General features: G+C 39.4%; 1 protein-coding gene across 2 annotated transcripts in view; it reads left to right on the top strand.

The window, feature by feature from the left end:
- The window catches only part of tafa5a (TAFA chemokine like family member 5a), a 141,123-nt gene that overhangs the window by 110,254 nt on the left and 13,450 nt on the right, over positions 1 to 17,419 (top strand). For both annotated transcript variants that reach the window (XM_031284882.2, XM_031284883.2), the window contains exon 3: positions 15,794 to 15,921. In XM_031284882.2, coding sequence (XP_031140742.1) covers positions 15,794 to 15,921 — 128 coding nt within the window. The remainder of the gene's footprint in view (positions 1 to 15,793; positions 15,922 to 17,419) is intronic.

The following is a 17,419-nucleotide window of genomic DNA, read 5'->3' as shown; positions in this document are numbered from 1 at the left end:
CAGACCAACCCTCCCTTGTACCTACATTCTCCCATGGTGCCGAGTTGTTGGGCTGCCTTTAAATTTGTCCAGGGACAAAGCGGTACAAGGTATAATCCACCTGCCAGTCCCGTTCAGCATCAGCAGCAGTCTGGCAGGAACATTCTGCCCCCCACTTAAACACAAAATACCATCAGTGCGGAACAGGAGAACCCATTCTCCTCTCCACTCTTTCTCCACATCCTCTCTGAATTACAAATGCACCACAGGAAAGCAACGTGGGTGGTGTTGTAGAGAGACAGGAGAGGGAGACAAACTCAGAGACGGTAAACGGACAGAAAGATGCTTCGGAAGCAGAGCGAATATTAGTGACAGCGGAAAAGAGATGAGCAAGGAAAAGATATAAGACTCGGGGAAAGAAATGAGTGAGGCTAGGGAGACGGAGAGCTTTTTTTCCCCTTCTCCTTCCCCATCCTCCTCGCTGGCAGGGGAGGCCCCAGGAGAGAGCCGAGATTGATCGGTTCATTTGGATTGGAAAAGTGGATCTCTCCCCCCCAAAAAACTTGTTTCCTTCCAAACCAAATGACAAATGAGCCTATCGATTTGTTGTTTACAATCCAGGGTGCACAATGCCCCCTCAGCGCGCATGATGGACCTCATAATGGCCCGGGTCTCCGAGGTTTACCATGGCCGCTAGCTGCTAACTGACAGCTTTCTAGGCCTCCGACTGCTCACCACAGTACTCTGAGTGAAGCCCTGTTGTTATGCCGAGCGCTTAGACACTCTGCTCCGCGTAAAATGACAAACAAAGGCGACTCTGAACTACCCTTGTGCTCAGAAAAAAATTGTGGCACAATCACTTGTGGCTGCTGTAGTTAATAGCCTCTCTTCTTCCTTTCTCTACTATCAGAAACCAAAAGGACCTAAGTTGCGCTCTGCAAATATATTGCAATTTTCAGTGAATACAAGGAAGGTGTCAGGATCAAAACGTCCTCAATGTCTGCCTGTCTGTTGTGTCCAAACACAGCATAGTTCTTTATCGACGCAGTTTGAGGCTGTACTGTAAAGACAGAGCAGCTGCTGGCAGACTTCCTGTACCCAGCCTCACAACAAGCCGGAGGTTATTGCTTCCCTGACCTTTGCTATTGATCCTCGCTGATCCTTGGAAATGCCAAGGTTAAAAGCTCCACAAGGCTCAGCCACACTTACTAAATACAATGCTCACACACAAACATGCAAGACAAAATGCACACGTACAGCGAGAGGGAACAAGAGAGGGTTTCTTTTTAACCTAATTCCATTGTGAGATGTAATTATAAGACAACATTATTGTGGCGAGGACGTCTAATTACAGTAGTTATTGCTGTATTGCATGATGTCTGCGAGTATGAAATAATTCATAAGCCTTGTAATCATCAGTCTATTCTTCCGTGTCTCCATAACACTGTTCATTACCATCAATAGGCTTCTGCAAAGTAGATTACTTTATTGGTCATTTTACACAAGACTGTGTAAAATAGTCTTGTTTTGTGTACCTCCGACATACAACAAACACACATAAATCAATTGTGTATTTGCATGTGGGTCTCCCAATAGGGTATTATATGTAGTGGTGTGCTGAGCCATTTGAAGTTGAGTGCCTGGCACAAAGGCACTGTGTCAGTAATAGAGGCTAATAATCAGGTTTCCACCCAAATTTAACACATTTTTCCATTAAATCTGCAACAGAAAATGCAAAATAATGAATGGAAACGCATGTAATGTGGAATTTCTAAATTTCATTTAGTAGGTCACGGCAACAAATGTTTAGTGGTGAAAGAAGTATACAGATCCTTTGTTTATAGTAAAAATACAACAATGTTAAATATACTTCATTATAAGTAAAAAAGTATCAGAATAAAAATACTCCTGCAGAAAAATGGCCCCTGATAAATCATTAAATATATCATTATTAGATTGATTAGATTAGACAAAGTTCTGCGTGATAAATTTCTATCTAGGTTTCACACTTTTCTTTTCATCTTACCAGTTTTTGTTTAATATCCACCGAAGAATCCTGCTAAAAACGGGTCACAACCATTTGTTTAATCTATAACAATGCATTGCATCTTCAATACTTATGTTTTTATGTAACATTTTAATGAAAAAAAGCAGTGAAGTAGAAGTAGCCTATAAAGTAGCAGAAAGTGGAGATACTCAGTGAAATCAGATCATTCTGTGACTTTGTGGGAAAAACTGGACGCGGGCAGAGGCATTAATAAAAACTATTTGTATAAAAATAGCGTTCTTTTCACTGTTAGTCTCGTTTGCTGTTACAGGTCATTTAAGATCATCAGATGGAAAATGACAGAGTTTTAGAAACACTAAAAAGTTACATATAGTCACTTTAAGTACAGTTGTGTGAATGTTATTAGTTACTTTCCACCATTGCAAAAACATCCTGCTTTTTTTCCGCTTGACACCAAACAAGCAACATTCCCATTCTAACTTTACCTCTCTCTCTCTGTGTCGCTGGGCTACCTGCAGCACAAAGACAATGACAGAGGCCAGAAGAGATAAAAAATGCTACCAAATAGGGAGTAGGGAAAGTTCAAACATTAATCTAAACTTGAAAGTTTGATACAGGAAAAAAGATAGAATCAAGAGGGAAAGGCAGATTGGCCCGATTTTGATCTGTAGCTCAGCACTTTTCTGGCAAGGAGTGAGGGTGCGGAGGTGGAGGAATTGTGTGCATTGTCAGAGTGAGAACTAGATTGCTTCCTGATGCCGCTGCCATGCCAGGTTGGGAGGAAATGACATCAGACATCAGTGGAAAACAGGCAGAGAAGAAGAGAGGACCAAAAGGATAGAGAGGAAAGGGACAAGAGGAGGGAGGTGGAGGAGGATGGATACAGAGCTCAGCCAAGCAGTACTCTAAATACATAACTAATGTTCCTTGCGGTGGAACTAGAGTCCCGGCTCATTTATTGTCTCAATAAAGCTTGTCTGACGGCCTCTGCATCGGTTATCAGTCACAGAACCATCTTAACTGGGTCAAGACCGCTGGGGTGGGGGTGGAGAGGGGGGGGGGATCAGTTCAACCTCTTTCTCCCTCTCTTTCTCTCTCCGTCTTCAGAGCAGCGGTTGTGGCAGGAAGCACAGCTGGGGCCCTGTTATCGCTCACACTTAATGGAGAGAGGTCTTGGAAATTCCGAGTACCATGGCAGATATATTTGGCCCGTTTATCCTTTGAAATGCACACATGCGGCTGAGTGAAGGACACCTGGTGCACACTGGATGTGCTGGAGTCAATACCCTCTTTTTGAGTTACTATGTTGTTTTGATGTGAACTTCTAAAATTGCAGTTGAATATGTCTTTTAATACTTGGCACAGTATTTGGTTTATTTTTTCATTGTGCATTCAAAGTGACATGTTAAGAGGCAGTTTGATACATGACAATGAAATGCTGTTCCTCGCAAGTCCTTAAATGCTGCTGTTTCTCACATGGGAACCGGTATAAACACCCTTTCTGTGCTTGCCCTATTCCATGCTAGCATCTGTCAAAGGAAATGGTAAAAGAGAGGAGAAAAAAGGTGCAATTTTGAAAGTACGTAGGATAATGAAGCCTGATAAGTCTTTTTTATTAGCGGAAGAAGAGGGCCTTTTAAATAAATGAAATGAATCATCAGAAAAGGTACACTCAGAGACAGCATTAAATAAATCGAACGACAGCAGTGGGACTGCTGTGAAAAGTACTTTTCTTAAACAGAAAGTTCAAGTCAGTTCAAGAGAATGAAAGATAATTTGTTGTCCATTTGAAAATACAAAACGAATATAACTCCAATCTTTAACAACCAATACATGCATTCAAAAGAGCATGCATTCCTTAACTACTGCACTATTTCATCAAAAGAAATGGAATGTGTTCTCTATAAAAAAAAACAACAAAACAACAGTGTCTTATAATGTAAAAAATTACTTTAATACCAAAATTGAGTAAAAAAAAGTTCAAAAGATAACCAAACTAATAACAGTACAGCAACAACTTAGTTTTATATTATCTCACTCTATTAACCTTTTCCATGATGAGCTTCTGTTATGCCATTTTCCTAATATCATTTAGATTCATTGCTGCTCCTGTTATTTTTCTAAATCAAAGCTTATTCAAAGATTATTATGTGCCTGACACATTGCAAGCTTATTCTTCTTCTTTTTACCAAGGTAATTATCTAAAGCAGGGAAGTGTTTTGACTCAAAACATCACATATTCCATTACTGTTTCATTTTGTTTTCTTGCTCTAATTATTAAATTATCATACACTGTAGCTGCAGCTGAATAGGTAATAAGTTCTTAGCTAGTGGCAAATAAAAAGTAAAAGAAAGGCTTTACAGAGCCACTCTGCAGCTCACAACGCAGCCAGAATGAAAAAGGCACGACCACAAGCTTCAGGCAGAGTGAAAAGCTTTAAACATTTTCTTTTTTTTTTTTTTTTTTTACTATCAATAATAAATCCCACGTTCTATAAATATTTGACATGCCATTTTTGGGTATTTAGCTGACACTTTTAATGAGAACAATTCACAGTGAGTGAACAGTTTTGGTCAAAGACAGATTTTCTGCAGATTTAGAAGCATATTCAGACTATTGAACCTTTCAAGGGATTGTATACAAATTATTACAGGGGAGAGGGATCATAAAAGGGGGAGGGTTGTGTATGCATTCTTTTTGCTGAAGGAAGGGTAGTCTGACTTTTTGGGAGAGCACAGAAGGGCCTTTAAACTTTTTCTGACCCTAAATCAATATTTCAGCCTCCTCCTGTGTGATTAATTAAAAAAAGAAATGGGCAATGGTTTTTTTGCCATATGCAGAAGACAACAATTCTGACTCTGGGATTTATTTTTCCTATTACAGTCAATAAGCTAACAGAACCAATATTTCTAGTTGTGTGACACTTGGATCTTTATATTAGGTCTACAAAAGAAGAAAAACGTTCAAGATAAGTAATGGAATATTTATCATTTTGCTATAGTTTCCATACATTTGGAAGTCCATTTCCAATTGGCAGCAATGGTGACAATTATTTTTTAATTAATACATAAGGCCTAATTAGATTACACCATCTTCAATTATTATTGCATTGCCTCTTTTAGGTATTTATTGTGAAACAAGTTGTACCAACTCAGTGTTATAATAATAATATAATAAGATATTAGGGGGAGAGTGTGGCAGTTTTTTTAGGGGAGGCGTCTATAATGGTGGGGTGGGCCTTGCTATTTTAAAAAAATTAAATAAACTGAAATATAAGATTAACCCCCTCACCCCAATAACATCCATACAGTCCCTTAGATTTTGTTTAAACAAACCCCATCTTTAATACTATTTATGGTATTTTTTCTGCAATAGCCATTCAGTGTATTTACATTTTGTAATTACCTCTATATTCTTGGTATGTGTATGTCCATATGCACAAACAAAACTTTATGGACATACACATGGAAACATGCACACACATTCACTGCTGAGTATTCACAAAGACCAAATGACCTGAAAATAATAAGCACTAACCAGATATGAGTGAAAACGAAAAGTCTTTTATAAGCTGCCTTACACATAACAGCAATGAGTATGCTCTTATCTGCTTTGGGGACTGTACTGAGTTGAATTATCATTCATGCTGTACTGCTGTTTTGCTTAATGGAATTTGTTTAGCGGGCTTTGTAAGGGAGCAAACAGGGAATAAACAGATTTATGGGGAGCTCTGCCAAGTAAAAGGTTATGCATAATTTAAGGCGGATTAGTTAGGATGTAGAGGTCAATAAGGCTAAATTGACAAGAATCATCAACATCCAGGAAGGAGAAGGGGTGTCTTGAGGGTCCGGGCCTCCACCAGCTGTACAAACTCTTTATCAACGGACACTAATGCGTGCTCACATGCATCCAGGAGCATGCATTAGCTTACATTAACACACCCGTACACACACACCTCACTCATACGTCAGTACACACATGAGCAGTTAACAGAAGGCATACTATAGGAACTAATTACATCAGTGTGTTTATTTTGGTTTGCAGCCTGAAGGCATTGTTGTACTTTAATCTAAGTATGTCACTATGTCATTTATCATCAACTTCAACGTAGTCACTTTCATTACCGTCGGCCACATCACGGTAACAACTGTCATCAGAACCCATCATTACAGCACCATACTCTCATGCTGCTGTGCAAGTCCATTTGTCACATTTCCTCGCTCCTTGTGTTGTTTACGACTTGTTCACTCAGCTGCTGATAATGGCAGTATAAGCAAACAGTTTTTTCTTCTTCTTTTTTTTTTTGCGCTTATTATAAGTCGCCCTCGACAGACAGACAGTTCAGTTTTGGCACATCACGCAGGGCAGTGAGTCTCCAAGAGGTTGAGACAGAAAAAAAGAACTGAAGATTGTAATGATATGGTGATGGGCTGAAGTGTTCACTTTAGTTTTGCAATCCATTATGTGCTCCGTGTTAAAATGAAGCAACTTATTTTTGTACTATCTCAAGTTTTAAAGTGCAGCTTAGCTCCCCATTTTAGCTTGAAAACACCTCTTGACATGTTTCAGCCTTATTATATATCTATTTATTTATTGAACCACAGTTTTGTAAGTAACTTCTGTTTTAACGTCTACTGTATACCGTCTCCCATTTCATTCCCATAACATCTTATTTTTTACCGGCCAAAACTGAAAGCCGTAGCAGTGACTTCAGCCCAGACTTCAGGCAGAATTGGTCCTTTAGGCCCCCGCCTGAATTCTGTGTTTTTTTTAAACGTTTTTGATGGGTAAGCAGCTTGGCGTCTATTGTGTGAGTTCCTGATCCTTTTTGTATCATATTAGGCACAGATTGTGACATTTGCCTTCTAACTTTAAGTTTAGATTTTATTTTTCTATTACATTAATATGTTAATCAATAAACCCCAAATCACATGGATGAAATAGCAATTTAATGCAAATATTTTTTTCTGTATCGGAGTATATAATAGGTAAATTTGTGTTCGCCAGCTGCTTTCAGGTGTCAAGGGTTTACTATTCACTGCTGATGTACTGGTGTCTCTGTAGACAGTGGTGTAAAACAATCTCTTTTCCACAGACTCCTGTTCACACCGACATTTCCTCCTCTGGCTCACAGTGCCTTTGGGCTCTCCTTCTTTGTGTGTGTTTCTCTAGTGGAAGGCACATGCATGTGTGTGTGTGTGTGTGTGTGTGTGTGTGTGTGTGTGTGTGTGTGTACGTCCACAAATCAGGGGTTGCTCTTGGCGTTCAGCTGTGAGAAAATGTCAGAGCACATCTGCGAATGAATGATATCAGCAGTACCTGGTGGCCTGTATATACACACACACACACACACACACACACACACACACACACACACACACACACTGAAGAAAAACAAGCCCGGGGCAATGGCACACCACAAAACCTGCCAGGTATGCACCACGATGGCACCTAGCATAAATAGTATGCAGGCAAAGGAGGATGTAGCTGGAGGCAGCGATGTGTACTTCATTGTAGAGATTTGGAAAGGGAGACTTATTATGGCATGAGTCTCAGGTTTTTCACAATAAAATGCGTAATCAATATGGATCAATCTGTATATTTTGAAAGATATTAGTATTGGAAATTCCAAGAATGAAGACGTTAACCACACAAAAATTATTTTAAGCAGATAAAGAAAGTGTAAATATAGGAATATTGATAGTGGCTATCAATATTACTATGTGAAATGTTATCACAGACTCAAATATTGGTAATTACATATCCTAGTGTAAAACCTTTTTTTGTTTCACTCTTGAGAAAAAGGAATCGGCAAGAACTTCTGCTAGGTTGCAGAGTGTAAAAGTTTCTTCTAAAACAGGCCTGAATTCTGGTGAAATTTGCCACAAGGATGTTGCACGAAAGGCGAAAGAATTTTAGAGAATTAGTTGACATTTTGTATTCGCTTTCTTTCCAAGAGTTAGACAAGAAGATCGATACCGCTCTCAACATGAAGCTAACCCCTTAGCTTAGCACAAAGACTGGAAACAGGGGGGATCAGCTTAACACAAACGAGATACAACTTGTTAATAAGTGAGCTTTAAAGGTTCTGATTGGCAGATGTTACCTTTAGAAGGAGCCAGGCTGGTTGTTTCCCCTGTTTCCAGTCTTTACGCTAAGCTAGGCTAACGGTGTCCTGTGTCTAGTTTCATACTTAAGGGACAGAATGATACCAATCGTATCATCTAACTTTCTGCATGAAAGCAAACTATTCCTTCAGGAGTAACACCCCTCTACTGAAACATTTATCTTGTTGGAATGAAGCAAACTAATATGACAAATTCTAGCATTTTCATTTATCAAGGATGAAAGAAAGAAGGAAGGAAAAAAGAAAGGGAAATAAAGAGAGGCAGAAAGAGAGCAATTGTCTGTTGCAGACTTTAACATTGATTCAACGGAGAATTCTAATTTCAGTTTTTCCTGTTAAACTGAACTCAGTTGTAAAGCATTACCCTTGTTCACATTAAATATGTTCATTAAGCACATCAAACAATTTCAAAGAAGCAGTTCTCTGTTTTGGAAAATGTAATCAATGAATATCACTCTGAAGCTTCTGTTTCCTTTTTCTTCATTTTTATCAAAATGAAATATCAAAGTATTATTTTCATGGTGCATGGGTAAAATATTATTAGTGACTCTCCCCTATGCACACACACACACACACACACACCACTGGAGACACCCACACAAGCATACATGCATGCACACAGACACAGGGCTGAGGTCTGGAAATGTCAGTCAGCATGCTATCTCATTATCTCTGCCTCTTGAAGTTTGATGAGTGCAGAGGAGCTATTTGGGACACAAATTCACTTCACCAAAAAAAACCTCGGGCTTTTTAAAAAGGGGCTTGACAGCTTTTAGTGTGCAGATACTCATCAAGGCCGCCAAACGGGTGGAATAATCTTATGAAATTCAGGCAATGCAGTAGACTGGAAAGGAACAAGCATGGGAAGGAAAGAAAAAGAGGTGAAGAGAGAAAAACAAGAGGGTAGACAGGATGAAGAGGGTAAGGGTAGAAATAGAGGGCAGACAGAGTATAGAAGGAGAAAATAGTGGTTGAGGGAGGCAGAAACAAGGGGAAATTAGCTGAGATGAGCTGAGAGGAAAGGGGGTAGAGAGCTGGTGGCTAATTACAAAGTGCAGGGATTTATTTCTTTGCATAGGGTTTTTCCTCTCACATTCCGCTGAGCTTCCTTCTAATTCCTGCTAGGCTTGATTCAGGTTTAGGGAAACGTCTGCCTACCACGGCAGGTCAGATAGTACAGTTAATTATCCAGATAGCAGATCCATTGTAAACGGAGACATGGGAGGGGATTTCCATGATGAAAGCAGATCTCAGAGTCTTAATGGCACTCAGTTGGCTTTTTCAAGCCGTCTTTTGTTTGACTTTGTTGCCTGACATGTCCGGGAAAGAGATTATTCTGCGTGTGTGCTTCTCTGTGGGTGTGTTTTCATAATGTAGATTGCAAATGTTGGTTGTACATTAGTGTGCATGTGCGTGTTGTAGCTTTTCTTTTACTTAGCTGACATCCTTATTCTCACCAATTGAAATGAAGTGTCGTGCAGCATAAAAGCAACCACGAATGAAAAAAATGCTTTTTGTGTTTGCGTGCATATGTGCACATGCTTTCCTGTGATACAGGGACATGTGCACATTTATAGTAAGAAGAACTACATAGAGGGATAATTCGGTGAAAAAGATTTGTGAATTGAAGACGTTCATTTGCTTAAAAGGCTATTTGACTTGCCATTACTGGGCACGGAGAGGCCTGCACAGCATGACAAGCAAAGGTGGGCAGAAAGGTGGCAACAATTTGACAAATAGAAAGAAAATGCATGTGAATGCTTGTGTGTATTAGGTTTATGTGTGTAAGTGTATGTGAGTGTGTGTTTGAGAGCCCCATTTTGCCCCCGGCTCATTGTAGTGAATAAGGAGTGATAGCAGTAAGCAGTTCAGTCCTTGCACAGAATCACACAGGCATACAGAGTGTTGTGCACCACCACATTAACTAATGTGACACAAAAAACGCAACAGCTGCCGATTTTGACAGGAAAGGGTAGAGAGATAGGGGACGACATGCAGCAAAGGGTTGGAGTCGAACCCAAGCCGCTGCGGTAAGGACTGTCCCAACATTCTAACTTATCTGGTGTCCAACATCAGTAGCCCTTGACATGCTGTTGACTCTGCTACCTGCCCAGGCCACATCTGATCCATACAGTTTGTAATTGTCTTAGCACGTCTTCTTATCTTAGCACCATCTCTTGAAGAGTGCTGCACTGCAATTATTATACCATATCTGATCTGTATTTAGGTCTACTTTCTGTCTTTCTTGTCTGCTTTCTTACTATCTTCACACATGCACACATGCACATACACGCACACATGCACACACAAATGCAAACACATACACACACACACACACACACACACACACACACACACACACACACACACACACACATACCTTTCTCCTGCCATCTCAGGCTTGGCATTGCATTAGATAGAATTTATTAAGCCAAGATGCTGGCTGTTGACATGAGTGTGATCTACCATTTAGTGGGATGATGAGTGTCCAAGGGAGGGTGTAATAATGTTCTCTTCCTCTCTCCTTCTTATCTCCCGCTGATGAAACCACGGCTGATACCTTCCCTTGCACATAGCATTAAACCTGTGTGTGTTTATTTCTGTCCACGCCTGTGCTCACTGGTGTGTTTGTGCCTGGCTGCCTGCATGTGTGGGTGCATGTTTAAGGGATGTTTCTATTTCATATCAACCTTGAATCTTATGAGTTTCAACACAAGCCACTGCCCTCATACTAGTGATATGGTTGAACGGTAACAGAGTGTCACTATCAGCCAAGATGTTGCTGGGAGATGAGTTTAGTTAGTGATGCGAATCCAAATGTGACAGATGAGGGCTGTGTCCTAACTTGTCTTTAAGGTTTCTGATTGCTCACATGGTAAATCACAGTTATTGAACTAGTCTATGTGATCTTTCAAAATTTGGGAATTCAGCATACAGGCTGCTGCATTTTCAATCAGACTATCTGGCCATGAAGTCGGAATGAATATAAAGATACTTTGAATTGATAGAAGAAGAAAAAAAATGGTGAGAATAAAATAGTTTGACTGGTAGTCGTAATGCTGCAACAAATAGTAGCTTTACAATCTGTTGAACCGTTGTGTGAGCCAATTCTTTACGTTTTGGGTATGTTGAACAAATTTAGATATGAGCTTCAATGTAGAACCACCATAGCTGAATGTCAAAGCCCAACTATGCCAAAATATGGTTACATTCACAGTTTTTATCTGTTTTAGCCACGTCATTTAGCCATGATTTGGTGGAAATATGAGTGTTGGGGAACTACAGATGGATAGCAAAAAAGTGGATTATGCTGCAGAAGTAGTTAAAGATGTTTCTTTGGATTTTGATACTTTTATTTCACTGTGAAACTGGGTCACTTGGAATCCTTTGTTACTACTATGAATCCAAGACAGTAGGACACAAAGCAAGCTACAATTCATGAATCATGAAATCATTATGTTTTACAATGACAAAATCAAGCTAGGGTGCTAATAAAAGCTTTCATTTCAGAATACAGCAGTTGGAACCTGCATTATTTGATCATTTTTTCTTGCCACTTGTGAGCAGCGCAACAAGCTGTAAATAACAAATGATCACCTGGATGGTAATTATTTGGAGCTTTGTCACAACAAACAAACCTTTCGCACTATCCATCGCCATTTGATTCATTATTGCTATAAAAATAGATTAGAGCAGCTTCAAGTTGTTGTTATTATTGTTATAACTTTATATTTGTCAATAGCACAAATGTGGAAATGTGTTCTGTCAACATGAGATGTCTGTGCTGTTACATTTTAAATCATTCATCCGACACAACTGTAATCTTTTAGGTCTCAACAGCAGCAACATGATGCTTGTTTAACATGGGAGTGTGGATGTAGAAGATGGAAATGTAGAAACATTTGTTTTAGTACTGGGGAACAGTTGCGTTCAAGGTACAGCAGAAGTAAAATACTGAGAACTGAGTCATCACCGATAGAGCTGTTTTATCGTTCGTTCTGTAAGAAATGGCATCTCTAACACACATGCAGAGAGGAGCACTTGTAACAGCATTCATTCCCTCATTAATATTATTTACCTGGCGCCGCTATACATCTTCATCAGCTGAGGGTCACCCCACTGGATGGTAATTTAGAAGCGAAACAAAACCGGTTAGAGAATTGTATAAGTGACCTTGCTGACAATGTGATAAATTCACAGTAATGGATTAAATAAAAAAGGAGGAAAAAAAAATCTTGAGAACACAGCCAAACCTCGGGCTATTACAACTGACAAGTTTTTTCCTTTCACCTCAGCAAATGGTGCGTTTTCAATATGTCCTCTAATTTTCTCTTCTGCTCTCTTGCTTCCCTTTTTCATTTATGAAGCGTGCTTTACACCCCCTCTCCCCTAACACTAAACTTACTGCTACTGAGGTACAGCTGGTTGTAGATGCAGATTCAGACATTCAACACTTTCTTATCCTTTAGATTTACATAAAATGGAAATTTGTCTTTGGCACTGGCATACTTTACACAACACATCAGGACATGACCACAGAAAAGACAAATTTAAAATCATGAATATGTGATCAATTTTAAAAAGATAAAATAGGTTCTTTAAAAAGGGGAAGACGAGGGCTCGGGGAGTCATAGTGTGCATGGGTGTTAGAGGGGAAGTAATGAAAGACGCTTGTTGAAAATAGGCACAGTGAATAGAGTAAAGGATGTCTTGAACTTGGAACTTAAAGTCTTTGGCTTGAAGGCAGCATCTGGTATGCTAATTCAGAGGATGGGTGGGGTCACTGAAAAACTGGATTGCTTTTTTGATTGTAGATTGGTACTGCAGTTTGAGTCTGCCTCAGTTCACTTGTTTTGCTTGATTGTGATATTTCCCTATCATGAAATGATGACATAAGAACATGCTTAGTCAGTGATCTATGGTCAAATTTGAGCAACATTGTCCCAGAACATTGTTTTCATTTACTGTTGCCAGTGACCAGCTTCTTTCCCTGCCCTTTAGTGTTGATTAACTTGTTCTGTAGGTAGGACCTATTCTATTTACCCTCATTCTGTATTCTCGACACAGCTCCTTGTGACCTTTGGGGTCTAAGAAGGCTGACAATGCACAACATTTCTGTGTATGGAGAAAAGCAGGGGAGATAGAACACATCCCTGAGGAACACCTGTGGGGACAATCTAGTCAGAGAAAGGTGCTAAGGCCAGGGTATACTTGAAACAAGCTAGTTTGTAAGAAGTGTTGTTTAACCACATCTGATGTTTTCATCGTTGTTTCAAATGGCCACACTTGAAGGTGGGGTAGGAGGCGCGAGACTCAATAATTGTTCAAATAAGGATAACGACGTACACTATCGGGCAATCCTCGAAAGCAATCCTCGAAAGCGTTCATGATGTTGCAATCTATTGTACACATGAAAAGTGACGGAAGTAGTTGTGAGGAATTAAAAAAAAGATAAACTATTGCCTACTTTCTCACCCCCACCCACCTGGCAAGTAGCTGCATGAACTAGGCACGCTTTTCAGATTGTTGGTTTTGGAAAGCGGGCAGATCTTTCTATTTGATTGGCTTAATGAGTAAACTGTATGGCGTCCATAGCAATTCATTTTGATATTTGTCAGGAACTGGCAGGGGAATAGGGTTAAATATGCTTTGCAGAGTGCAAGTTGTGTAGCATAGCTGATCTAGAAGAAAAAAAATACTGCTGACAACACTTACTCAATTTCAGATATTTGAGCCATTTGAAATGGCATTGTTCCACACATGTAACTTTGTCCCTGAAGTGAAAATTCAAGTTGCACATGTTTTTAGATTGTTTTTTTGCAGCTAGCCTTGAGGCAAACTACAAGCAATTGAACCTCAAGTAGCATGTCAGCAAAATGCACTCAATAATAATAATGCTTTACATTGTAACTGTGTCAATTTCAAGCTTACTCTTTACTGTGCTGACACAGTGTTTATAGTACTTTCATTATTTAGCCATGTGGTGCTTGAGAAGGTATACACATTTCATGGATTGATTGATTGATTTAAGGATATTGTTCATGGTGAACAGATATTAGCATTTGGTACGGTGCTCACTGATGATCTACATGTGAGGTTATGACAGCTACTGAAGGTGCCCTTAGAGCAAATTTATAGATATGGAGCTGAGCACAATTCCCACATGCTGTATAAGAGAGCCAGCATGCCATGAACGCCATGGCAAAGATAAAATGATGTATGTATGCCCTATAATTCATCCTGGGTTTTACTGTTATCCATTAAAGAATGCTATTTTCCATCCATAAATGCATACGAATATGAGCTCAAATGCATCTGTCTTCCTTTATCTTGAACATGTTATGTAATGGTCAAGAATGTTATCCTGATATGCTTATTCTGTACTTTGTCTTCATTTTCTCACCTTGTATCTCAGTTCATCTCATTTCCTTTTCTGATTTACATACTTAAGTGGTCATGTGTTGCTTTCTTTTTATTCTTGAATCCTTTTAAATGCAATTACTGAACATTGTGAGCCAACCCGAGACACATGGCTGGTATTAGACACTTTATCTTTAGATCTTGTGTTTCTTATTACAAGAAAAAGCACCTCATTACACCACTTAAATAATGACCCTTAACTTCACGTTCACTTTTTCTTTCTGTCTTTTTCCCCCAACAGCCATTATTTTCATGAACTCTGTTGAGTTTACATAAAGCAAAATAATATTTGTTTACAAAAAATTAATTTCCACACAGTACCTTTTAATGTTTTGGAAGTGGTAAGGGGATTGTTTTTATATTTTGAGTTGTGCCTTCATTCTGGCTGTTATTACTTAGTCTTGTGCTGATATGTTATTAGAAGCACAGATTTAATGTAAATTTGTGATCATTTGACGTCTTTTTCAAATGCTCATTGATAATTAACATTCACAAGTTGCAGTAAGAGGTACTGTCATTGTGCTTGCCTTAGCAGCTGATTGGTTTGAAATGCTTTTTTGGAGGGACAGGCATCTTAAAGAACAGAGCAGAGTACAGTAAGTGCACAAACTCCTTGCTGTCAGGTGAAAAGAAGCTCGGGTGTAAAAAATATAGAAATTACAACATGTTACGACAAAGTCTTGTGGAATGCGTTAAAATGTCACAGATTTCTAAAACTGTAGCCAATATAAAATATTTGTTGTCCCTTGTGGTAGAAGCTACCAAATATGTTTTGGTTTAAAATTTCGCAGAATGCAAGAAGGGCTGTAAACCTGCTAAATCTCATTTGCAATGTTTGATTTTATTTACCTGACTGATCACAGCTCTCTTCATCTGTCTGATTCTTTCCATCTTTCCCTCATCTTTCCCTGTCATCCCCTGCTCCCATATCTCTCAATTGTATCTTTACTTCATTGCTCTTCATCCACCTGCATCGCTCATCTCTCTTCCAATCCACCCTTCTACATCTTTCCATCTTTTTTCACTCCATTTAAATGTATTTCAACATTTTTCTCAAATCTCCCCTTTTCCATCATCGTGTTACATTTTTGCCCATATCTGTCTAACTCTATCTGTCATCCCTCAACCCACTCTCTCTATTTTAAACGTTACATCTCGGCATTCGCCTCTCTCTAGCCCTTCCCATTTATCTGTTTATTCCTGCTATTTTTCTAACCTCTCTAATCGTTCTTTCTCTCTTTTCCTGTGTTCTCTGCAGCTGGTATTGTTCGGAAAAAGCAGTGGTGTGAGATGGTGCCATGCTTGGAGGATGAAGGCTGTGACCTGTTAGTCAATAAATCTGGCTGGACTTGTACACAGCCCGGAGGCCGAGTCAAAACCACCACGGTGAGTTCAGGTTCTCTTTTACCCCGCCCCCCCCCCAGGCTACACAAACCAGTAGCACTGAGAACAACATGACTATAAGAGCTGAAAATGAAGCATTTGCATAGAAAATCAATTGTGGTGTAAATCAGAAATGACACATTTTCTGTAAATCTCTGGTAATGGTTAGACAGTTTTGCTTGCTAAACATTAGTTAGAGGCCATTTCAACAAACTGAATCATTATACCGGATAATAAAAACACTTTTGAGTATTGGCCCCCATAAAGAGCTCTCATTTACAGGCACATATAAAAGCTTATTTTAGGGGCAGCTGTGGATCAGGTGGTAGAGCGGTTGTCTACTAATCGGGAAGGTCGGTGGTTCGATCCCTCTACATGTCGAAGTGTCCTTAGGCAAGACACTGAACCTCGAATTGCTCCTGATGCTGCACCATCAGTGTGAATGTGCATGAATGTTTATCTGATGAGCAGGTGGCATGGCTGCCTCGGCCACCAGTGTATAATTGTGTCTTTAAGACTAGAAAAGCGCTATTAAATTTACATTCAAAACGCTGTTTTCGGCTACTGCTTTTATGGTGATTTTTGTGATAGACTTATTTCGTTTCAAACATTTTCATTCTCAGACTGCCTGCCATGGCAGTGTGTACTTAGTGAGACTGCAAAATGTTTTTAATCAGTTGAATACTGTTCATCTACTTAAAGCTAGATTAAGTTCCTTTTAAAAAGATGAAAGAAACACAGTCTGCCTCTCATAAATAAATAGTTTAAATTGTAAGCAATAAAAGGCACCCTTACTCAGTTCAATACACTCATGGGTTTTGCTGCTAAAGCCTCACTTGGTCTGATATGACCAGTAGCTAATGGTGGCTAGTGTAAGCTAATGCTAGCAAAGTTTAGATTGACACTGAGTCAAATTGCTATTACAGATTATTACATCTTTTAAAGTTGATGTGGCAAACAAGTTAGCAAACACTTAAGTCCAATAATCATTCCTCTTTTAGCTCTGTTTTGGGATCCACCAAATCCCATGGAAAATGTGGCAGGTAGCATATGTGGGTTTATCAGAGGTGTTTCACTGAGAGGTGTTGGGCCATAAACCAAAACTACGAGCTGAGACGCTAAAATTCTTCATTGAACCAAAGGGAACTACAGAGTCACTAAGGGTGACACCCTTTTAACATTACACATAGTCCTTGGACATTGTTAATATGAAAGTATTGGCTAGTAGTGCTGCTTTAAACAACCTACTCTGGAGATTCTTGGGTAATACAAGAAAATTGAAATGTACCATTATTGCTGCTACTTCTTGATTGCATCTTTGAGCCTTGTCTCCAACTGTTGCCATATATATACACTGTAACTTTGGAACAGCTTGCACACTGCCAGCCGCAAGTACATTGATAGCAGCAAGAAAACCAATTGGGCATTCACTTCACAATCCCTTCAAAATGTTTCTCTCCCGCCCTCCTCGTCTTCAGCTCATCTACCCAAACTATACTCA

Source organism: Sander lucioperca, chromosome 20 (assembly GCF_008315115.2).
Source record: "Sander lucioperca isolate FBNREF2018 chromosome 20, SLUC_FBN_1.2, whole genome shotgun sequence".
Lineage (NCBI taxonomy): Eukaryota > Metazoa > Chordata > Actinopteri > Perciformes > Percidae > Sander > Sander lucioperca.
This window is presented reverse-complemented; position numbering and strand designations above follow the sequence as displayed.